The following is a 26,202-nucleotide window of genomic DNA, read 5'->3' on the forward strand; positions in this document are numbered from 1 at the left end:
CCCAATGTCCTTCTGCTACCTTAATACTAAACCTATAAATGTAGGCTCATAGATCTATTTCCCCATCCTCATATGAACTTTTTCATAATTAAGTTGTAACCTTATTTCAAAATTCCTATCTCATACAACTTCAAACTAAATATCAGGTGAATCAAATTTTAAATATAAAATACATAATAAAATAATGAAGATATAAGTGAATATTTTTATAATTTTGTCAGTAGGTGGATGCCTGCCACCAAAGCAAAAAGTAATAATAATAAAATAAAGATGAGAGATTTAAAACTGTTAAGGGGTATTGTTTTGCTAATAGAATAGGGTTGAGGATTAAAACTCTGAATTTTGTGAAATCACTTATGTTCCTATAAACGCCACATTTTTTAATACTGCTTTCTTTAGTCTACTCAGGAATGTTCAAGCTTACTGGAAGAGTTGGAACAGGTCTTGTCTGGCTGTTAAAATGGGGATGTTTGATTTGAGGAACGAAGGAGTATGACAGGGCAAGATCTAATCAGTCTGGGGGCACTAAGAAACAACACCTGACTTGCTTTCTGTGAAATATGTTGATGTCATCAATTTTAGGGCTGGAGAAAGGACTAAAAATGCATTAATTACATCACTGACAGCAACATTGTCCGTTCAATTAACGTAATGAATATTTACATACAACTTATGTCCCAGTCATTCTCCTGAACACGGTCTATAAATCTGTTGCTTCTTTCAATGATTTAAGTTGCCTACTACGTGGCTAAAACAAAGCTTCCACTGCCAACATGCACTCACTCTCAATGGATTTTTAGTGAATGTTCCTTTGAAATCAAAAGCAACTTCCAAAATTTAGTAATGTCAATTAAATAAATCATTAAATAATTATGTTCCTTTGGGTAAAATGAGTACAATGTAAGTATTGGACTCCTAACCACAAGACTGGTGTTTCAAACTAGCTATCTGCTCATGTAAAGATTTATAGCCTTTGAAACCCTATATAGAACCCAGCAAAATTGACTCAATATCAGTGGGGTAGACAATACCTGAAGATCTTATTTTGACTCTCCCTACCTTTTTAAAATGTCAATAAATTAAAACCAATAACAAATCAGAAATTAGGAAAGCTTTATTCCCAGACTCAATATTCAATTATTTTCCTTTTACAACTGGTCTTATGGTGAAATATCCCTCACTGGAATCCCATTTATTTTCTTTCCCTCATGAAATTAAAATAATAATAATAACTATAAAACTGAAATATACATTATGGTTATATGTCACCACATATTTAAGAATTATGCATTCATATATAAGTTTTAAGTGTTAATTCATTTTAGGATAGTACTTCCCAACACACACACACACACACACACACACACACACGCATAGCTACTGATATTTTTCCTTTAAAATGGAGTGGATTTCATTGTATATTGATGTATATGTTATTTAAAATATTTACATATTTCCCCCATTGCTTTCAGTTTTATAGAATTATCAATAGTGAGGTACCACACATCCAATTATACTATATGTTCATTTCATTGTATCACAATTTCCTTACCACTCCTGGACTTGTTATTGTTTCTAAAGATTTAAAAGGCATCATTCACGAGGAAATAAGTGAACATTTCTAGAGTGATCTCAATGTCAATAAAATTTGATGTTTAATAAATAGGTTTTCAGTTTTGTGTCCTTATTACCACACTAACCTATAATTGCTTTTAAATAAATCTTGGTGTTCACACTCAGCATCCCTGTTCATTAATTTCTTGGTTTCCAGTAGAAGCAATGAATTCCATGGTTAAAAGATCCTTAAGAACAGAGAGTACATGGGAAAAAAATTGGATGTATTCACCTTGATGCAAAACCACCATAAAGTTAGGTAACAAGCCCTATAACTGTTCCAGGAGGCATTAGACAAGTAAAGTGAATTGGTGAAATTGATTTCCCCAAACTTCAATAGCTATCATTTATCTTCTAAAATGGATTTTATAGAGATTTACACCCACCTAACTCTCTACCTACCCACACACTCTTTACTACATAATGTGATTTTTGATCACATACTCTTTAAACCCTGAGGACAATAAAACTCACAAAGAAGTTAAAATGTAATTTTATGTGACACATGCACACACCACAAAATATGTCTGTAATGAATGAACCCCATTTTTTTCTCTCTCCTCCACCTTCCCAGCCACATTAACTCTAAAACAAGGAAAGCTGTATCTTTTCAGACCCTCTCCCAAGAGGATCTCATCCCTCTTCTTTGATGAAAGAATCTTAGCCACAGTCTGGATGAAATCAAAATAGGCACCTGGATTCATATGGAGCCTTGCTTTTCGCTCGTTTGTTAATTAAAAAAAAGTTTGATGACAACTAAAGAAAAACTGAGACATGTTCTGAATAATTTCACCCAAGCAGCAAGAATTATGTTGACTAGTAAACCAAAACAAATAAACCAATTGCCATTGAGCTAATCCTGACTCACAGTGACCTTGTAGGAGCCCTGGTGCTGTAGTGATTGCATATAGAGCTGTGATCCGTATGGTCAGCATCTTGAAACCACTCTCAGGATAAAGACTTTCTACTCCCATAAAGAGTTAGTTTCACAAACTTTCAGGGAGAGTTCTACCCTGTCCTTTAGGATCGCTATGACTTGATAATGAGGTAAATTGAGGACCGAGTAGAACTGATCCTTAGGGTTTCAGAGACAGAAAATCTATACAAGAGGAGAAACCCTCATTTTTCTCTAGTAGAACGACTGGTTGTTTTGAACTGCCAACCTTGCAGTTAGCAGCCCAACATGTAACCCGCCATGCCACCAGAGCTCTCATATAGATTACAGTGCACTGATATTGATTTGGTCCTTGAGTAGTTACCTCGGTTATTTTAAGAGCAGAATTAAAAAACCCAAGTGTCTTCCTTTGTAATTACCTAAAATATATGATATCCTGCATTAGTGGCCCCAGGAATAAAAAAGAAAAATACAATGCATAATCATATGTCATCAATGTATAGAAGTTCTACTTTTAGAAATCTTATAATCAAAGTTATATCTATCCTTAAATTTCAAGGCACGGAAATCAACTGCATTTTAAAAATCAGTTTATCAGGTCTTCCTACCATATTTTGAATTCTCAAAAATCAACAATGTGTGGGGCAGCTCAGTTAGAACCTATTAATCATTGTAGAAAGCTCTTTTTGATTATGCAGCACTACAGTGATTGTTACTTCTAGTAGTGAAGAATCTAAATGCTTGTTAAGCCTGTTCCCTTTTTTTTAACATACCAAAGTATTGTTGAAATCAATTAATCCAAAGGTTTACAAATTTATATGCCAACTTGACAATGGTGATCCCATGGCCACGGATTCCTGCTCTTTATCTCAACCTTCTCTGATCAGAAAGTTTGCTGTTTTCCAAGCTCATTCCTTAGAAGAACAAAACGGCCACAGGGAAATTGTGTCCTCTTTATTTGCCCTTCTCTGAATGGAATCATATTATGGTGATGTTTTTAAAATATCAAGATTACAAATATTTTCATAACAAATGGCATGATCGGCAGAGCTCATATTTTTATTTTTTCTGTGTAACCTTCCATAGAGCTGAAAATTGATATATTATTGTTATTTATTCCAGGAAGCAAATGCGTATTGTATCGCCCACTAAATGAAACATGCCTAACGGAGAAGAAAATCAGTGCCCTAGGGAGTTTTCCTATCACTAACAAACAAAATAATAATATGATATAGAATAGCTATTCCTGATGGTGGCAGTGCTTAGGGAGGGTGTTTATGGGTTTTGCACACAAAAATGGAAGGGGGTGGCATTGACATAAATTGAAGCTTTACGAGGTGTGCAGATACTATGATGTAAGGGAAAACAGTATAGCATAGATTGGTCTCTTCTGCTAGTACATGACAAAGCCCAGAAAAGAGAGAAAAAAAAAACCACAGAAATAATTTGGAAGAGAAAACCATTTTATTTCTTTAGAAAAATGAAAAGAAAGTCCAAGGCAGAGGGAAGGTAACAAAACAATTTCATTTTCTGCAAAGATCTTTGCCACAACCCCACTTGAACAAGGGGCAGCAAACTATACCCCACTGTCAAATCTGGTCTGCCACCTCTTTTTGTTTTAATGAACTGCTAAGCACAAGGCCAGCAATTCAAACCCACCAGTTACTCTGAGACAGAAAGATGAGGCTTTCTACCATGGTTAAGGTTTACCGATGTAGAAACACAAAGTGGGCAGCTCCTGCTCTATCCTATAGGCTCTCTAGGAGTTGAGATCAACTTGATAGCAGTCAGTTTTGGTTTGAGTCAAAAGCTATGGATGTTATTTTCAGCACTTTTAAATGATTGACTCTAACCATTCAAAGATAGGTGACATGAGCAATGTATATGAAATTATCTAAAGTGGAAATTTCATTGTTGGTCAGTAAAGTGTTATTAGGACTGAACCATGGCTATTTGTTTACAAAATGTCTCTGACTGCGCTCATGCTATACTGTGTTGAACAGTTATGATAGACATCTATGTCATGCAAAAGCTCAATTGCTTGCTACCTGGCTGGTCCCTCTCAAAAAAGATGTTAGCTGACTTTTATTATAGAAAATGACAGAGCTATGGCTCATCTTCTGGTTCGTTTAAGGCCTTTGCCTGGCTGGCTCTCAAAGCTGCTATTTTTTTTAACCTTTTTTTATCATTTTATCAGGGGCTCATACAACTCTTATCACAATCCATACATACATCAATTTTGTAAAGCACATTTGTACATTCATTGCCCTCATTGTTCTCAAAACATTTTCAAAGCTGCTTTAAGGAGTGAGTCAGAGTGAGAGGTACCAGGGGTTCAAAATGTGAGCTGTAGAACCTAACCAAACAACAACAACAAATGCTTAAATGTTATCCATTAATATATGCTTCAGCAGCAAACATCTCATCTAACTTAAAGGTATGACTGTCCGGTTTTCCTACTTACAGTATATGAGATAGGCATGGGAAACATGCCCGAGGAAAAAGCAGTGGGACCAACAGTCCTAGAGGTGCTTGGGGGGTGAGGGTGGCAGGGGAAGGGTATGGTGACCAGGCAGCGCCACAGACAGGGGAACAACTAGGGCAGTGGTTCTCAACCTTCCTAATGCCACAGCCCTTTGATACAGTTCCGCATGTTGTGCTGACCCCCAACCATAAAATTACTTTCGTTGCTACTTCATAGCTGTAATGTAGCTACTGTTATGTATGAATTGTAATATAAATGTCTGATATGTGGGATTTATTTTCATTGTTACAAATGGAACATAATTAAAGCAGAGTTATTAATCACAAAACAATATATAATTATATATTGTGAAATACTTATGTGTTTTCCCATGGTCTTAGGTGACCCCTTTGAAAGGCTAGTTTGACCCCCAAAGTGGTCGCAACCCACAGGTTGAGAATCAATGAACTAGGGAATTTGAGTCAACAACAAGGAGGAGATAGGGACCTGGGGGTGTCAGAGCACCAGCAAAGGAACTACTTAAGGAGTTAAGAGGAAGTATCAAGAGGGGGAAATAGGGGGAAAGAGATGGGGAACCTGGAAGAAGGCAAAATGAAACAGAGGAAGAACCTAGGAAGCAAAGCTATGGATAGAGGTATAAACTTAGGTGTGTATATATGTAAATACATTAATCCACAAAAACAGAGGTATTGGCCTATGTACATATATTTAAATGGCAATACACTGAGGTAATGGACGGACTTCGGACCTCTGCCCATATGCTCCCTCAATATACGAACACTTTGTTCTAACAAATCGTCAGTCTCAGATGCTCACCCTCCGGACATAATCGCTGAAGACAAAATGGGTGCATAAGCAAATGTGGCAAAGAAGGCGGATGGTGCCTGGCTATAAAAAGATACAGCATCTGGGTTCTTAAAGACTTGAAGCTAAACAAGCAGCCATTCAGCAGAGAAGCAACAAGTCCACATGGAAGAAGCACACCACCAGTGCAATCAAGAGGAGTCATCAGGACAGGGTAATAGGCATCAGAAGACACATAGCAAACAAACAAACAAACAAAAACATATTGTTGAGAATGAGGGAAGTTGGAACAGAAACCAAAAGCTCATCTTTAGACAATGGAACAATCCCCCTGCAGAGGGGTCACAGGGAAGGGATGAGTCAACCAGGGTGTAGTAAAGCATCAGTGAAACACCCAATATTCCTCTGGTTCCTTGAGGCTTCCTCACCCCCTACTCTCAATTGCTTCTCAATTCAGACTAGTCTGGAGCATGTATACAAGTATAGGTAAGAGAAAGGGGCTCATGACACATGGAATCCAGGAACAGGTGTGGGAATAATGATTCCATAGGGTAGGGGGAAAAGGGGGGAGGGGAAAGTAGAAAGGGGGAACCGAACGCAATGATCGACACATAACCATACACCCCTCTCCAGGGGGGAGAACAATAGAAAACATAGGGAAAGGGAGACAGCAGTCGGTGTGAGATATGAAAATAATAATAATGTATAATCTATCAAGGGCTTATGAGAATGGGAGGGAGGGAAAAAAAGAGGCACTGATACTAAGGGCTCAATAAAAAGTAAATGTTTAGAAAAGAATGAAGGAAGCATATGTACAAACATGCCTGATGGAATCAATGTATGGATTGTAAAAGAGTTGTAAGAGTCCACAATAAATTGATCGTTTAATAAAAAATAAATTTTAAAAAGTATGACTGTCTTCTCTAATTGAAACAGAAACAGAAACAACAACAAAAATCATCAATCTGCATGGTCTGGTGTTAATAAAGTTTTGACCAGTTGTATGCAAATATCAGATTCAAATAGCCATTCACCTCGGACCAGCAACCTGGAGTCTGCACTTGCAATCAGCTGATATTTAGAACATTAATATTTAAGGTAGATATTTAAAATTTATCAAGTTGTTTTATCTTATTAAATTGAAATTTCTTTCATACACCTTTCAAGACGCCGAGTGGCTTAAAAAAAACCACACAAATGAGCGTAACAACAAATTAAAATTGATAATATTTTAGAACACTAGGTAAAGTAAAATACATTATTAAAAGTAACTTTACCTCCTTCTCTTTCCTATTTTGAGGTAGCTCGCAGAGCATTTAAATTCAACTAAGTGGCTTACACCCTACTGTTGGACATGTGTTGGAGAATTCTATCAAAAGCTGAAGCACTAGACATGACTAAAAGGGTTGGCCCAGGTCTGCATCTCACTCCATTATGTTTCTGCTTCTGCTGTCTGCTGACTGCATAACCTTTATACAATGTAACAAAAAAAATTTTTTTTTAAAGATAGTAGTGTGCAAACTTTGGTTAAAAGTTTAAACAAGAAGATAGAATGTTCCACGAAGCTTGCGAAGTCAACGATCTTGGGAAATATGTTATAAATGAAAAAGCTGAAGAGAGATGTTAAAAATAAAGGTCTCATGGTTATTTTGTGACTATGAGGTAAATGCCAACCAACCAGCAAATTTTCTTAAAAGTTCCTGACATTTCTGTATAAAAACCATTTGTCCTCCCACCCATATCTTTAGAGCACTTTGTAGTTTTCATTAGTATTGCCCAGTTATAGCCATTCTAGTCTTCAATAGAACTCATTTCCATTTTCACTCTTAACACAGTAATACTTTTGTTCTTTGACCATTGTTGGCCGGTGTTGACTCTGTAGAACAGAATGAGACACTGCTGCTCCTCACCATGGTTCTCATCCATCGACGGAGCCACTGTGTCCATCGATCTTTGACAGTACTGGAATAGAATAATGCTATGCCTTTAGGAACAGCAGAAAACAACGACATGAAAGACCATCTATCTATTTTTTAAGTTATTTTAGCATATGTGATAAATCTTTTATTGGAAAAATTAAGCTTAAGAATTTTTTAATTACTACTCATTATCACTGAGTACATAGATTATGGCTCATAGTGACCATACAGGACAAAGCAGAATTGCCCTATAGGGTTTCTAAGATTGTGTACAGAAGCAGACTGCCACATCTTTTTCCTGCAGAGTGACTGCTGGGTTTGAACTGCCAACCTCCCAGTTAGCAGTCAAGAACCTCAATCACTCCTTTTTTATTACTAGAAATAAATAAATAAATAAATTTTATTCTTCACTAAATAAATCCTGACCAAATAATTTTTAAGTGAGAAATATGAAGTGGCACCAAATTATTAACGTTTCTCAAACTGGTCCAGCTGTCCCTGGTGTGTTTCCCACCTTGGTGTCTGCATGAAACACCCTCATGTATATGAAGTCTCCTCATTCTATGGCCCTCGGTGTGAACTGAGTGTGCATACTAGGGCCTCTGGATACTGTGACTGGACACCAGAGTGGTGCAGTTTCATTTGCAGATGACTTCTTGGTCCACTTGGATGCATCCCCACTTCCTGCTTGATGCTATGCAACCCTATTCCCCAGTAGCTCCCTGTCTGAGGTGGAAGGTATTCCTCAAAGGAACAGCTGCGACCTTGCTAACACAGCTTCTGCCACTATTTGTATAATCTGAGGTGGAAGGGGATGATGCTTCATCGAACACCTTTGGAACTCCATTTTCTACACTAAAAAAAGGCAGGGATCGGAGTAGCCTAGCTCTGAGGTCCCTTCTAGCTTGAATGTTTTGTGATTACATTTGTCTCTGGCAGGGAACAGAGCAATGTACACAGCCCTGAGCGTGTCATGGGGTTTAAAGGAGACAAAGACTGTGGCTGCCTGACACTTGGGTGCCCACAAACATAAAGCAGGTGCTCAGAGGGTGTATTGAGATTCTTTGACATGGACCTAAAATGTGGAAAATCCCATGACAATGGGATACCTTGTTATTCTAAGCAGATATAAGCTTAATTTTCCTCACCGTAAGATAATGAGCAAATCTAAGAGTGCCTAACAAAGCGATTTTGAATACAGGCTTAACACAATCAACTGCCAAGGTGTTTCTGTCATTTATTTACAAGATTTCAACTTCTTTCCTGCAAAGCCATGGTCCTTGCCAGATAACCTGTATAATTTACCTAACACAATAATGGAAAGCAAATAGCCAACTATTTTGTTCAATTCAAGGGTTTTCACGGTGCAGCTCAACTGCTGGCAGCTGGCTCTGAGTAGGGTCGCAACTCCATTTCTGGGGCTGTGGCAACTCCGATTTCAAAGGGAACAGGAACACAGCTATCCTCAGGCCTTGGGAGCCACTACTTTGAGGAGGTGTTTGGGGGAAATCTACAGTACTTCCAGTTCCGAGAGGGGCTTCATAGAATCTTTGGAACATCCCTTTAAGTAGGGCGGACAGACCTTGCTCCTATGGTTTCCACCCTTAGTTCTTTCATCAAAGACTCTGTGTCAAGAGATGACTCCTCTGTTACACTCACACCCACAGCAGACATGCCAAGCACCAGTGTTGGGCAAACCTGGTTTTCTCATCATGATGACTCTACACAATAGGTACTCTGACTTTTTCTAATGATGACAAGGACAGAAATCAGAATTAGAAAAACACGTTTAAAGTCCTGTTTTTTGCTATTTATATATGAGGGTACTTCAAAAAAAGTGTGAATAAATGGGAAGAAAAGACAATGTCATTTTTCTTCCATCAGATTGTTGAAGAGCCCTTGCAAATTGCCCAGACTTCTGGATTGTGTTTCTGTACATAATTATTTTTGATGAAGTGGAATTTTTTTTACAGTTTTGAAACAGGTTTCAAAACACCATCTAATTTCAAAACACCATCTAATTGGATAATGGTTAATGTAAAACTTACGGAGGGCCTTTTGTATGTCTGTGTGCTAGGTAAATCATTGCTTTCTTCAAGACAGGCAGAAAAGCATATAACAAGAGAACTGAATTACAGCGACGAGTACTCTAGTAAAGACAAACACAAAGCACCCTAGGGCAAGGAGTGTGGAAGGCCTTCGTCTTTTGGAGGAGACCTGGTGGTGCTCGGGATTAAGCACTGGGTTGCTAGCCCCAAATATGAAAATTAGAAATTACTAGCTTTTCCTCAGGAGAAAGGCAGGCAGTGTACTTCTTGCAAGGACTTACAGCCTTGGGGAGCCTAGGCAGCAGATCTGCTCTTTCCTATAGCATTACTGTAGGGTTGTTATGAGTTGTAATCAATTCGATGGTAGTGGTGGGGGGAAAGCCTCCTGAAATGACAGCAAGACGGACAGCAGAAGAGAAGGACGCTTTCATTTGAGTTGCTTGTGTGTGTTCCTGGTTAAACTAATCAAAGCCCTTCCTGACACCTATGAAAGGTAGTGTGTGGGCCCCAGTTTGATAGTGTGCGCGCACTAAAAAATCCTAATTTATGTCTCAGGTTGTCAGATAAAATATAGGATGTCCACTTAAAGTTGAATTTCTAAAGAGCAGCGAAGACATTTTTAGGAATAATTGGTGGTACTCTCTGGGACATATCTAAACTAAACATCTTCACTCGCTATATTTGTTTTGTATGGTTACCCTAGTTAACATGTTGTGTACCTTCACATTGAGTTTTAAATTTATTCTGTAGGGATTTTTAAAAAATGCCAAACTCATTGCTACCAAATTGATTTTGACTTAGAGTGACCCTATTGCACATAGTAGAACTGCCCCCGTTGGATTTCCAAGGCTGGAAGATTTTAAGGACAAAGGCTTACACATCCTTCTCCTTTGTTGCTGCTGGTAGGTGCTACCCACTGGCCTTTCAAATAGCAGTGGACACATATGAAGGCACACTAAACGTAAGTATGGTAACTCTAATTAGCAAATACAAATACAGGAAGCAAATATTTTTAGTATAAGTATGTCCCAGATAGTACCACACATTATTGCTAAAATATATGTTTGTTGTTCTTCTGGAATTCAACTTTATCTGGACATCCTTTGACGTAACTCACTGTTCTATATTCCCCACACATTGTCCAACTGAGGTCACAATTCTATGTCTTTGTAGGCTGTCAGGAATGACTTACTAGTTTGAACAGTAACACACACAACTCAAATGAGTTCTGTGAAACTTCCCTTAAGTGCTTGGCTGCTAACTGAAAACACTGGTTCTAACACCCTAGCTGCTCCGAGGGACAAAGCTGTGGCAGGCTGCTCCTGTAGAGGTTGAGGGCCCTGGAAACCCTAGGGGAGAGTGCCCCTAGCTGCCAGGATCTCTGCGAGTCAGGAAGGCCTCCATGGCAACGGGCAAGGACAACTTCAGGACTTTTTGAGTGCAGGAGGAGCCTGAAACAGCCAGATCTCAGAAACAGCAAGGACAGAGGTTCTTCTGCTTTCCAAGTAGAGTCTCATTTGTATCAGACATTTATTTGATAGCTGGTATCACTTCTGACGTGGCTGTGGTGGTGACAGGTCTTTTCGTGATGCTCAGCCGGCATCTTTCTGCTTACTCTGCCTCAAGGTCTTCTCAAATGTGGGGCATCCTTTTTTGGATTTTCCCATTTGAGTATCACACTCCCTAATCCCGTCAGTCTACTTCTAAGGGCCATAATCCCTGCTTTCTATTTCTTAGTTTCTGCTCTTGTGGACACTTAAAATAAGATGTCATTACTGTCAACTGCTCTCAGAAAGGAAGGTTAACTCGCTCCTGAATTATTGCAAGCCAACCATTTTATTTTTGTGGATATACACTAGTAGCAGAAATCAGCATGTCTGGACTGGAGGTTTGTATTCATCACTATGCTGGAAAATAAAAACAAATGTTACAGCCTAGATGTAAAATACAGTTGATTCTTGACTAGAACATTCAGTTCCTTTTCCTAGTATAATGTATCGTGATAGACACAAATTTCCCTGAATTTGATAGTAATTCTAAAACAATACCTGGCATCACCAATAATGAGTTGTGAATGCCAAATCAATCGCTCTCCACTGTCAATAATGAAAATCATATTTTGACTAATCATGCTAGAGGAAAGAATAAATATCTTTTGATTCTTTCACATGAAGAAATACACAAGAGGCTGCAGCCAGAAAGAGGGCTGAATATGTTAAAGAGTGTTCTATGCTCCAGGGAGGAGGTCTGGTGTGCAGGGGTTAAATGTTTGCCTGACAACGGCAAGGGTAACTGTTGGAACGCAGCGGTCCAGTTGCCAAGGAAAGATGTGGTCATCTGTAAAGATGCATAGCCTGGGCCAGCATGTATGTATATATTATATATACATTATCCATCTATCTATATGTAGTATTATCATCCAAAATATAAACAAATTGTTTGTTGAGTCCTTTCTGTCTCACAGCATGACACAAGTAGTTAATTAATGAAACACCATTTTTGTCTCAATTCTGTGATGTGTATGTAATTTGCCAGGTATTTAAATTATGCCTGTGGTTACTATTTCTTTGCTTTTTTGTAAAAATAAAAACATTCATGTTTCATTCGGCAAAATTGTCATTTGGTTTAAGAAACTCTGGTGGCGCCTTGGCTCTCTGCACTCAGCTGCTAGCTGAAAAGTTAGCTGTCGAACCAAGGAGAGGCTCCTTAGGAGAAAAGGCCTGCCAATCAGCTCCCACAAAGGTTATAGCCTAGGAAACACTACGGGGCTGTTCTACTCTGTCAGACAGGGTTGCTGTGAGTCTGAATCTATTTGATGACACATAAAAATGGCATTCTTTGATTTCAAGAATCCTGTTAGATTATCCTTCACACTCCACAAAACCTACATATATTTGTCACTTATATTTTTGCCCCATTTTGAAAATCTTTTAGCATTTTGAGTAGTATTTAAAACCAGTTAATTTAATATCCTGAACAAACTAATTTTATATCAGCATCTCTAAAATGGGAGTTTTTACATTTGATATGCTTTCTATGTATGTAGAAACAAAAGTGTCAACAAAAGTAAACTACAGGCTAATCTATTCATGATCAAAACCTACTTTTGCATGTGGAAAACATCATTAGATTGGTTTTGGTTTTGCTCTAACTTTTCATAATAATACATCAGATAGCTGAATGGACAATATTTTCCAAACTCTTTTCAAAAGGAATGATAGTTTAAGGAATCCCTTAGGGTCTTCTTTTGCCTGCTGCCATCAAGTTTAGATGATCGCACAATTACTTGCCATGCAACAGGCTGAACATATTAAGTAACAGTTTAGAGCCTTATATAGAACAATAGAGAATAAAACTTTCATTTTTATGCATCATTTCTTCAGGAAAACACATCATGAGGGGAAATAGCTTTGAATAAGTTCAGTGAGGGCTGCCATTTAGTTAATTAACTTAACCATTTTCATTAGCCAACTCAATATTGACTTTAGAATAATGGCTGCTTAATTTCTTTTGAGCAATGAATATGTATGAACAATTGTCAAAGGTAAAGTAAAATTTAAGTAAATATTGAGTAAAAAACTAAAAATCAGGTTATAGAAATATGTCTGAACACTCATTGGCATGCACTCATGAACTTACCTTCGATTGCAGTATGTTGCTGCAAACTTTCAAGACATGACCTTGGCATAGGCACATTATTTCAGCTGCTTAGCAAAGGATTTGTAATAATCTCAATTTTATAAGAAAGCGCATTTCTAAATTGGTTGGAGAAGACTAAAACAATGCATAAATCCAATGCACTGAATATAATTTTCTGCTTCAATTGGCAATCTAGGCTTTTGAAAAACAGGCTTACTTTTTTAACCTTTTTTGGCCACATTCATTGTATGTGTCTTCATATTAGAATAAATAAAATCAGCAGGCTCCTATTGATTTGGGGAGGGAGAAACCTCATATGTAGGACTGAAAGAAAATGAAGTCCATCATAACCAATTGATGAACAAATATGTGATGAAAACTGAAGAAAGTAATAACATAAAAACCAAGGGTAAATAAAAACACACTTCTGAAATACAACAATGATGCTAAAATCTGAATTTTCTTCTCCCTAAGACTTAAAGGTGGAAAGGGGTACAAAATTGTTTTATTAATTATATTGTATTATTACAATCAACATACTCCATAGAGCAATGTGTTTTATTTCCCTAACTATAATTTTCTTAATCAGAGCCCACAGAAAAATCAATTGGGTAGGAGTCTTTTGGTTTTTTTTCTTTTTAAAATAAGTATATCCAAGTCTCCTACCAGAGTATCTAATGCAGTCAATCAGTAATGGAGACTTTATACACAAAACAAATGTTTGCATTTATCATTTGAAACTACAGGCCTAGATTCCAGTAGTACAAACACTCCTGTCACGGTGGACACACAATGCAATGTCCATAAGTAGTAATAAAATGAAACTGTGTTTGTTTTCCCACTGTCAATTACCTTTCACCTCAAATGTTCTATGTTTAAAATTGAGGTCAAGTGTAACGTAGTAAAACAAATCGTGCAAGACTTGGAAGGCCTCAGCTTAGTGGTCTGCGTTTTGACTTTTGAGCGTTCCTATCTCAACTGAGCCAGTTAACCTCTCTCTCTAAACCCTTTTGTTCTTTAGTAGAACTGTGCCTGTATTCTTGAAGTAACTGAACCTTATACTTTTCTATCACTCCGCTTCCTGTTTTATTCTCAATTCACTCCCAAGTCCCCTTTCATGTCAAATCATAATATCTCAGAAAAGCAAGCTACTTCACACCCATATGGCTGAGCTACTAGTGAAATCTCAACTTAGCTCACAGGCCTACTATGTCTATGTGTTATAGTCCAACCCCTAGATAGTCACCAGGTTGAGCTTTCTAAAATAAAAGACAGTTCTTCACACGGAGTCCTTCTCTAGACTAGAATTGCTTATAGGTGTACAATGGGGAGGGGTCACACTACCTTGACTCCCCTAAAAAGTTCAGTGTACTATCCCAGTAGGCCATAACATATACCAGCCAAAGCAAAGGCATCCACTTATTGGGGAAAACAATATAGATGTATCACTGGGCTCCTTGAGGTGGCCTGATGGTCGAAGCAGTTGAAACTATTGCCTTTCCTTATGAGTCAACTTCTGCTCAATGATCATTAGTAATCACCATTTCCATTACTCAAAAGTTGAAGGTTTTAGGTCCCCATAGCAACCCTACAGGTCAGATTAGAACTTCTCCTGTGGATTTCTAACTCTCTCTCGAGTTAAGTGTCTGTTTTAATTAAAAAGCTAACAAACTGCCTAGTTACATTTTGCACTGCCAAAACACAAAATGGGTGAGAACTGAGTCTCAGTCTAAAATATTCACAGCTGAGAGGATTAAAGACACAAACAGTCCTCAGGTTCAAAGAAAGGAGTCTTGCTACACACAAGTTAACCCAGACCAGGGGTACTCCTCAACTCTAGGGAGTTGGCAATAAACCTAATAACCCCCCTGCATATCATTTACCTTAGCCCTTTTCCAGTGCCCAGTTCATGAATAAAGATCATATTTTTGTTGTCTATTTCTGCAAACCCTGCAAGTTGTTTTATTTACATTGCCTTCTTTGAAAAGGTTGATAATGTCTAGTAGACAATAAACTAGACCAAAATCACTTTACAAAAAGAGGAAAGCACAAAGTGTCAGTTTCTAGAGAGAACCCACAGATGTTTTATTAAGAGAAAAACTGATCACACTTGAAACAGCTATACGTTTTAGAATCCATACTACAACTACACATGCAAGTTGATTTGCTGCTTCATTCGTCTAGTTTGTCTAATGTTAATAACCATCAACAGAGCAGTGAAACTAGAAGTGTTTCACTGTGTTGCAGTGAAGGGGACCATACTTCACTTCGCTTCACGCCACAGGCTCTGCCGGCGCAGCTGGGCTTCCTCCTCTTCAGTAAAGTCATTTTCGATATTAAAGGTCTGGCGAATCTCCTCAGGAGTTTTCTCCTTGATCATATTGGCAACGGTCTTGCAAGTAACATCAAACAAACCTTTGATGTCTAAATAGTTTGCAGCCATCATGAGTTCATAAAGTGTTTCCTGGTCAACTGTCAGGAATTCTTGGTCCCAAATTGGGATGTCCATGACTTTCTTTGCTTTGTCCTCATAGTTCTGAGGGGGAGGGGGAGGGGCATCCTCCATGTGGTAGGTGCACCACTCAATGACCTTTTTTAATATCTCTGCACTCACGTTTGGTAAAGGAACTGGATCATCATCTTCATCATCCATTCCCAAATCTTCCACCATGGTCTTGATAATCTCAGATTGCTTGGCGATTTCCACATCGACTTCAATGATCTCTCCATCAGAACTCTGTAACTTAATTGACGGCATGGTGATCTCCCGGCAGGAGGCAGTTAACCCAAGGCTGGAGAGATCAGAGAGGCACCCGCAGCACTGGCAGAGGCAGGCACTGCTGTGGCAGGGGGCGGTGAGGGCCTTCATAGGGGCGGACCGATGACGTGAGGGAGGGGTCTGTGATGTCACGTGGCATCACAGAGCCTGTGGAGCTGGCTGCTAAGATCACCTGATGAAAGGCAGGCGGCAGTAGGTAGGGTCTTTCTGGAAATAGAAAGCCTCATCTCTCTCCCAAGGAGCAGCTGGTATGTTGGTGAAGGCCTTTAAAGGGGCAGGCGAAGGCGCCAAGAACCTAAGGGCCTGTGATGTCACAGAGCCGGTGGGGGTGGCCGACGAGATTGCCTGAGGAAAGGCAGGCTACTGTAGGGCCAGACTATGACTCTTTATGGAAATCGAAAGCCACAGCCTTCTCCCAAGGAGCAGCTGGTATTTTCGAACCAATGACCGTACACTTAGCAGCTCAGTTCGTAACCACTATCTGTATTGACTTGACGGTAGTGAGTTGAAGGAGCCTCAGTGGCATAAGGTTGAAGGTCTTGAATGCTAACAATGAGGTTTTTGATTTGAACCCATCCAGTATCTCCATGGGAGGAAGACCTGGTGAGTCGCTATGGGTCAGTTCTATGCTATCATGTGGGGTCACTGTGAACGGAAACCAACTTGTTAACTCCCAACAACAAACGTGTAAGTTGAAGATTCTCAAAGCCCTGCCCAACCGTATCTTTTCCATTTCTACCACTATCACTTGACTCAGTTTATTTGCAATTCTACCTACAGTCTTTTGTTTATTATTTCTCCAACTGTAATAATCTTGCTTCTTCCCTTAGGGGTTGCAGACACAACACTGTCAGTGAGAGGGATGCCTTCATTACTGTGATCTAAAGCTATTTTGCCCCTGTCCTTAGTCGTGGCCTGAATTATTATCCCCTGTTGCTATCTGAACATCGTCAGTGATTATTTTCTCAGCTAATCTGCAGGGTTGTGGGGGGCTTATGAAGGAATATAAAGTTACACTGTAACCTCTACTCTTCATAAGAATCTAGTTAGTATGATGTTGTTCACATGATAAATGTTCATATGCTTATTGAATGAGTAAACCCAATGTTCTATTTTTCTCATAAATTAGTCCATTTGAAAAACTAACATCTCTGTAAGTCAGGAATTCACCAACCAACTTCAAACTAACTTCTTTTCATATGAAATGGCTATCAGCCTTCACATCAAATTGGTGATTATAAAACTGGCAACCTGATATGACATTCAACCCTTAACTCCTGCTCTCCAAGATTAATCCTTTAAACCTCTTGATATGAAAAGTTCAGTGAGAAGTGAGTACCGTGTCACTTAGCAACATGCTGACCTTAAACAAGGTCAGTTAACCTTGCTGAACCTATAGTTCTTCTTCCCCCACAAAGGAGACAATATTCACCTCTTACAGGATTCTTTACTTGAAAGAGCATGCTGGGAAGCATTCAGTGTCATGTGCTCTCAGAGTGGTGTGCAGCCTATGGGCTTCTGAAAAATTGCGGCGATAAGAATGCAGCTGATGCCACTGCTGATCCAACCAGTGAGTTGAGAGCAGGTTTCACAATACAAGGGATGCATTATTTTGCTGAGGAACCACACTACCCACTGCTGCTAAGTTGATTCTGACCCGTCAAAGCCTTAATTTGCTGACTGGGTGAAGAGAATGAGTTAACACTCAGATTTTACTGTTAATAAATATTTCTGCTGGAAAACACACCCAATTTTCATTTCAGAAGCATTCGGTAATAATGTGTAGACTGTCTTTTAGTTGCTAAACATCTTAGGAAATCCCAAAGGAAATCCAAGCAGCATTTCCCTTGTACGTCATCCTAGCTCTCCATCCATGTTCCGTGTTGTCTTACTTTTCCATACTGGGCGCTCAGGTAAAATTGATTCAAGACATGATTCTTCTCTTTGAGGTATTTGTTTGCTTGTTTGTAACATTTGGACCCAGATTTTAAATAAAAAGTGATTCCCAACACAACAGAATAACTGAATTTAAAGTAACTGAGAGGCTGATCTATGTTATAGGGTTAATCTAATTTCTCCTCCACGGAGACCATTGCCCAGGTTATTACTTCTCTCAACACTGTTTATGACATGCTTTATATAGAAGAAGGCGGTACAATAGAAATAGAAGGTAAGCTGAGTCATAAAGGAAATTTAAAATGGACTAGTAGCCACATTAAAAAAGAAACAAGGGAAAATTAATTTTAATACATTTTCTTTAACTTAATATATCCAAACTGTTTCACTGTTACTGTGTGGAGAGTCCCTATCTAAAATTTAAATAATCAGATATTTTATTCAAATAGTATTTTGTTAATTGAGCAAATATTAATTATTCTTCTCAAGCATGTACAAAAATTATAACATAGCTATGTGAAACATATTGAAGTTTACATTGGAAAAACACCAAGGATGAGAATCATCATGTAGTGAGGTGAGATGTCTTAATATATCTCTTCTTTCTTTGTCTCCATAACACCCACCAAATGATTGGGTGGGACCATGCAGATAGGGTGTGTGAAACAGTACTACAAGAGACTGGTCAGTTTGGGTTGCTATTCTGTGTATAAGACAGCCATCCAGAAGGAAGAGGGAGAATGTATTGTCTTAATGAATATTCTCTATTTTAACTCTCTAGGATCTAATATCCAATGACTACACGAAACTCACAGACAAAATTCATGATTAAAGAGTTTATTAAGGAAGTTAACCTGTTTTAATGCCGGTGAGAAATTCTCATGGTTGAGTAGTTTATCATCAGCACATGTCATAAAGTTCTGTAAAGGCTGCTAATAAATGCCTAAAGGGCACACCACTCCACTATAAGCATCAACACCAAGGCATTCAGCTTAAGTCCACGGGTCAGAAAACCCACCTCCCTGAATGAAGTGCCCTGAGGTACCCCACTCCAATAAGCCTCAGCCCAAAGACACTCAGCTCCACTTTGGAGGGTCAGCAAGTCCAGCTTCCCTAATTAATAGCCCAGAGGCACCCCACTCTGGAAGCCAGCCATCCTGCACAAAAACACTCAGCTTTACTTGCTCAGTGGGTTGGGAAGTATATCAATCTGGTCAATGCTCTAGCTCCTGGTTCTGCTCTTGCTCCTCTGATGGTATAGCTGTCTTCTGGGCCAAGGAGGATCATTGGCTTAGAATCCTGAGACCAGAGGACATGATCCACTCTTAGCTCCTTCTGGTAATGAGATCCCTCCTTCTGCTTCTCAGAGGGCTATTTTATATGCAGCAGGATGGCATTCCAGGGCATCCTCCACATAATTACTCACAGGTGAATCCTATCCAAATCTCCCCACACCTTACCAGACCTATTCAAGAAAACATCATTTGATGGGAATTAGAGACTTTGGCAAAAGGAGCCACATTTAATCATGTACTGCCCTTGCAGAGAGAATTTCCAGGACCATCAAAGAAGGAGAGTCGTGAATGGAGTATGTTAAAGAACCCTGCCTAATGTGGAAGAAGCTGAGACAGGCACCAGAGGCTGTGGCATAGAGATTAGGGGGCAGAAGAAAGGAGTCAGGCTGGGACAGTGCAGTGGGGCTTTGCTCCTGAGACCTGAGACCTTGAAGTTGAGATAGAACGGCAGGTGCACTTCCTGCCCCACTGAAGCAGAAGCCAAGCAATTATGTGGCTCAGAGGCTGGGGACCAGAGAGTGACTTGGCTGCTCATTTAGGAGAGGGGCTGCTATGAATGGGTGACTACCCTTCATGTTCACTAATCCTGTCTTATGGAAACCTGTAGGAAACTTCCCTACTAAACTAGGAAAACTTCCCTAGTAAACCTCCATATTGATGAGATTTGTATGCGAGTTCTGTATGGCTGTTACAAAGATGGATCTAATCCAACAGAAAGGTGGATTGTCCTGGATGGAATAGTTGCTGTTAGAGTAGAATAAAAGAAGGATGGAGGCAAGTCTGACATCTGTCTTGAGTCAACTGGCTTGGGGGCTGATATAGAGATAGATTCTGTAGCCACAAGAGGTCAGATATGGCCTCCGTGACATTTTCTCACATTGTGTCAGTAAACACTGTTCCATACCATTGCCCTCCAAAGAGGTTACTTAGTGCTTTTTAAAAAGTCCATGTGAAATTCTTCTGTAAATACTGAATGCAAACATGAATATAAATCTTATCTTATACAAATAAATGTATTTTTAATATGACATTAGAGATAAAAGCTTATAGCTCTAAAGTTGTCATAGTTTTGCAATAAAATTTCATTAGTAGGGGCAAAGCTCCTTATGATTAAAATTTTAGTAACTACAAAATAAAAATAATTACTTTAGTATGGAATTATTTATATAAATGAGAGCATAAAAACAATTTCTATGCTATGTTTAGATTTCACTAGGAAATAATTGCCACAATATTCTTTTCTTAAAAACCCTAACATTTCATGGACTCTTATTTTGTTAAAAGAAAAACACCATATGCTATAACCTATAAGTATAAATTAGCATGAGCAAGCTTGTATAAGAGATAAATGCACATGAAGTACCTATATTTTGAATTTGTATTTTCAATATCTTTATATACACGTGAAAGTTGGACAATAAATAAGGAAGACTGAAGATCAATGGATGCCTTTGGATTATTAAAAGTAGCACGAGCTGCTGGAAGAACAAATAAGTCTGTGCCGGAAGCAGTATAACCAGCAGGCTCTTGAAAAGCGAGACGGTGGGACTTCACCGTACCTCTGCTGGACATGTTGTCAGGAAGGACCAATCCCTGGAAAGGGACATGATGATTGGTAAAGTAGAAGACAAAAAAAAGACCTTCAACAAAATGGGTTGCCAATGCTAACTACAACAATGGGCTCAAACATGACAATTGTGGGGATGGTGCAGGACTGAGCAGTGTTCTGTTATGTTGAACATGGGATTACTATTAATCAGAACCAACTCGAGGGCACTTAACATATTTTTTTCAAAGCTATGGATTTCATTTTTAAAAATCATTTTATTGGGGGCTCATACAACTCATCATAATCCATACATATATCCATTACGTCAAGCACATTTGTACACGTGTTGCCATCATCATTTTCAAAACATTTTCTTTCTACTTGAGCCCTTGGTATCAGCTTCTCATTTTTTCATCTCCCTCCCCCTACTTCCATCACAAACCCTTGATAATTTATCAATTATTATTATTTTTCATGTCTTATACTGACCAATGTCTCCCTTCACCCACGTTTCTGTTATCCATCCCCCTGGGAGGGGGGGTTATAGATAGATCATTGTGATCGGTTCCCTTCCCCTTCCCCTCCTGCTATATCTACTCTCAATATTGGTCCTGAGGGTTTTATATGTGCCAGATTCCCCATGTTTCCAGCTCTTATCTGTACCCGTTAACAACAAATTTTGAAGGCTAGGTGGCTTTAGCATCATGCCTACAAAAAATCTATCAAAATTCCATGACTTTTGACAAGCTAGTTCCTCGAAGCCTCACGTGTTTTTCAATACATGGAAGAATCAAGTTCAATTTTCATTTTTTTATAGTATGCAATTTTACATAAACTATGGTTCAAAAATTTCTCCAATACTAAAAAGTGATTCTATAAACCTATAAAAAAATAGCTTTGGGGGACATTTTAAAGAAATAGATATTTTAAAATGTAATGCAACAGAATGTGTGCTGCCCAGGTTCTAAGAAAGAACCAGGTGGCTCTCACATCCTAATATTTATGCAGTTGTAAAATTTCCTCTGCTGGAGAAGGGTTGACATTTGTTTCTCACAAACAGCACATGGCAAAGGTGACGGGACAGCACTGCTGTGGCCAGGTGAAATGATCGAGGCTTTAATCTCAAGAGCAGTCTCTCCTTGCTGGCTTTGGGAGGCACCGTCAGCAAGGAACTGAGGCTTTCAGTTCATCATACCACATGGAAGTACATTGCCACAACTCTGTGAGCTGGCAAACAGAGCCTTTACCAGTCAAGCTACCAAATGAGACCCCAGGGATAGGCAATACTTGAGGACCAAGAAAAATTGATCCCAAACAGATATCTGATGCACAGAAACAAAGAGAGAGAAAAGAAATGTACAGTGTCTAAAGTCATGAAGTTTGTGGTAGTTTGTTATGCAGCAATCGAAAAATGACAAGCTTTTTTTCAATATATATGATGATACATATATACACAAAACTGTGATGATGCATGGTTTTCGGTATAGAAATCTTGCAACTCTAGGCCAGGAGTGAGGAGTCCTGGTGGCTAGTGCTTCGGAATTGAGCTGCAATCTGAAAGATCTGCAGCTTGAAACCACCAGTTGCTCCTTGGGAGAAAGACAGGGCTTTCTACTTCTGTAAACAGTTACAGGCTAGAACACCCACAGGAGCAGTTCTACCCTCTCCTATAACTGGGAGTCGGCATCGACTCAATGGCAGTGAGAGTTGAGAGGCAAGAAATGCATTTTAAGGAGTTACTGGGGAATCCTAGTGGTGTTGTTAAGTGTCTTTGAGTTGGTTCGGCCTCCTAGAGAGCCTATGCATATCAGAATGAAACACAGACTAGTTGGTCCTGCCCCATCCTAACAATTGTTCTGTTGTTATGTTTGAGCCCATTGTTACTAGGAAATGATGGGTACTTTTAAGCTTGTCATTTCACTTAAGCTTAGAGAAGCTAAGAGAAAGTGTCTTTGTTTACATACCATTAACTTGTACTAGATATTATACATCATCTAGAGACCATCTCAAGTATACTGGAGGATCTGCTTAGGTTATATGCAAGTGCTCTGCCATTTTATATAAGGATTTGAGCATCCAAAGGTCTGGGATCCCATGGAAGTCCTGGAACCAATCTCCATGGATACTGAGGGGCAACTGTATCCTTTCAGATGAAGTAAAGTAACCAAAAGGCATTAAAGTGTCCTTTGCTTGTCCACAATTTATAACATTGATTCTTAAATTCTAAATAGGATAATGATAAACATGATTAATATTGTTAATCTCCTAATGCTTTATTTTTTCATCATGTTATATCTCAAAGGGAAAAGTTAGCTTGCTTTGTGATTACAAATGGTCCTTTGAAAAATGCTCCACAAACGCATAGAGAGACATATGCCAACAACTGTTGTCAGTTTTTGTGTAAAAATGATGCCTCAGGATCGATAAACTTTTTAACACATGGTCCTTTATGGTGAAAAAGTAAGCACATGTCTTAGTTATTTTCTAAATTAAGCATTAGAAGAACACTTCTCATGGAAAATAGTTTTTTTCCCTTATAATATGTTTTATTGAGTATTTTTCATTCATTCATCCAAAAATTTAAAAATTTACCAACCTGTTATGATGCATTTGATAGCGTTTCAAAATTTAAAGTAAACATGGTTGAGGAAGGTCGGTCAAACAGAAATAGAGCAGGTACATTATTTCTAGAAATTTGGCGAGTTCTATGCTTAACTTTGAGTTCTAGGTGGTAAATTGGCAAACGTATGAACTATCTGGTTAGCAGCTAGAAAAGGGAAGTGACTGAGGAAGAGATATCCAAACTGATGGCTAAAAGATTCAAGCAATAATTCAGTCACTTTCTGCAGAGGTTTTATTTTTAGACAGGAACCAAGCTGTCCAGTCACGACCACGCTTAGTATGAAGGGTTGCTGCGTCAGAATCAACACAACGGCAGTGAGTTGAGTTTGGCATTTGGTTTCAGGGAATAAGGAGAACGGGTGCTGTAGCCAGTTACGTGTTTGACTGCCAACCTTGGAACTCCACAGCCACCCTGAAGGGGAAAACGAGGCTTCTTCTACTGGAACAAGTGTCAGCTTTAGAAATCCTAGATGGGAGTCTTATGAGTGGGAAGTGACTCTAAAGCAGTGGGTTTGTTGTGGTTTTCAGTGAATAAGCAATTAGCTGATCACAGTTTTCATCAGTATTCTTTTTTTCCCCCTGTGGTGAGCACTTTATTTATTTATTTTAAAAATCATTTTATTAGGGGCTCATACAACTCTTATCACAATCCATGCATACATCAATAGTGTAAAGCACATTTGTGCATTCATTGCCCTCATCATTCTCAAAACATTTGCTCTCCACTTAAGCCCCCTGCATTAAGTCCTCATTTTCCCCTCCCTCCCCGCTCTCCCCTCCCTCATGAACCCTTGATAATTTATAGATTGTTATTTTGTCATATCTTGCCCTGTCCGACGTCTCCTTTCACCCACTTTTCTGTTGTCCGTCCCTCAGGGAGGACGTCACATATAGTTCCTTGTAATCGGTTCCCTCTTTCCAACCCACTCTCCCTCTACCCTCCCAGCATCGCCACTCACACCACTGGTCCTGAAGGGATCATCCACCCTGGATTCCCTGGATTTCCAGTTCCTATCTGTACCAGTGTACATCCTCTGGTCTAGCCAGACTTGCAAGGTAGAATTTGTATCCTGATAGTGGGGTGGATAGTGGGGGCGGGGAGGAAGCATTTAGGAACTAGAGGAAAGCTGTATTTTTCATTGTTGCTACATCGCACCCTGACTGGCTCGTCTCCTCCCCGAGACCCCTCTGCAAGGGGATCTCTAGTGGCCTACTAATGGGCTTTGGATCTCCACTCCGCACTCCGCCATCATTCACTATGGTAAGATTTTTTGTTCTGATGATGCCTGATACCTGATCCCTTCGATACCTCGTGATTGTATAGGCTGGTGTGCTTCTTCCATGTGGGCTTTGTTGCTTCTGAGCTACATGGCTGCTTGTTTACCTTCAAGCTTTTAAGACCCCAGATGCTATATCTTTTGATAGCCAGGTGCCAGATTCTTAATGAGCCGGTGTCTCCAAAATGTGTATGGACAACTCACTGCTGGAAGCATTGCAGAGAGCAATGAATCATCCCAGCAAAGAATGGTCTTGAAGGATTTGGGGGGAATATTCAATGAGGAACATTAAAAGTTGAGAGATACGAACTTGTACCTTATCTTTCTCATTTGCTCCAAGTTACTGTCTTTTTTTTATAATGATTTTTAAAACGATACCTCTGTTGTGTATACTTGCTTGTGAGTGGGAACTATATGCCAACCTATTCAGAAGTAAGAGAAATCTCCCTGTGGTAGTGACATAATCTGGTGTCAATTTGAGGATTAAGAGTGTAGGGCTGGAGTCTAGCCTGTCAATCTGGAGATAGCCAATGAGGGCTCTGTGTGGGCATGACCTCCTGAGAATTCTGGGAGTTGTGGTAATGTTTCTTCCCTGGAGGTGGAAGACATCACCTTCTCTCGGCTCACTCCCTGTGAGACTTTGCTGTGGAGAAGACATGGAGAGAGGCCGATGGAGCCAGACATCTGGAGCTGGAAAGTCACATGGAAAGCCCTGCCAGTGCTGAGATGCACACAACACCACTGGATCTGTAAGACTTCCAAACCACTGGCCTGTGGTCTTCCTGCATTTGGCATCATTGCATATGTTTCATGAGTCTGAAGAGGACTTTATAGATTGGTATCGGACATATGGGCTAATATCAGACTTATATACATGATCTGGACTGGGCTGGGATGTTTTCTCAACGTTCAATTGCTGTTGTATGTAAGCCTCTTTCTTATACACATATGAGTTTCTATGGATTTGTTTCTCTAGGCTACCCGGACTAACACAGTCCCCAAATATTGTTATGAGAATCGTAATCTAAACCAGCATGGGAATAGGGTTTACAAGTGTTTTACTTTGAATACTAATGAAAATAAATCTCTAGAACATATGGTACTTGATTATAAATTTTCAATGTACTTTTTAAAAAGATAAATACAGGGCTCTACATATAACCTCCTCCCTGGGGGATGGACAACAGAAAAGTAGGTGAAAGGAGATGTTGGACAGTGTAAGATAAGACAAAATAATAATTTATAAATTATTAAGGGCTCATGATGGAGGGGGGAGCGGTGAGGGAGGGGGAAATGGAGGACCTAATGCCGGGGGTTTAAGTGGAGAGAAAATGTTTTAAGAATGATGAGGGCAATGAATGATAAGACAAAATAATAATT

General features: G+C 39.2%; 2 protein-coding genes across 5 annotated transcripts in view; both read right to left on the minus strand.

The window, feature by feature from the left end:
* The window catches only part of DMD (dystrophin), a 2,430,848-nt gene that overhangs the window by 897,903 nt on the left and 1,506,743 nt on the right, over positions 1-26,202 (minus strand). The gene's annotated exons all lie outside the window — the stretch shown is intronic.
* Positions 15,668-16,162, minus strand: LOC101648514 (S-phase kinase-associated protein 1-like). Its single transcript, XM_045298664.1, has one exon. The coding sequence runs from the start codon at positions 16,160-16,162 to the stop codon at positions 15,668-15,670; it is 495 nt and encodes a 164-aa protein (XP_045154599.1).

Source organism: Echinops telfairi, unplaced genomic scaffold, assembly GCF_000313985.2.
Source record: "Echinops telfairi isolate 266 unplaced genomic scaffold, ASM31398v2 ScPeMD7_7436;HRSCAF=8474, whole genome shotgun sequence".
In the NCBI taxonomy this organism is placed as follows: Eukaryota; Metazoa; Chordata; class Mammalia; order Afrosoricida; family Tenrecidae; genus Echinops; species Echinops telfairi.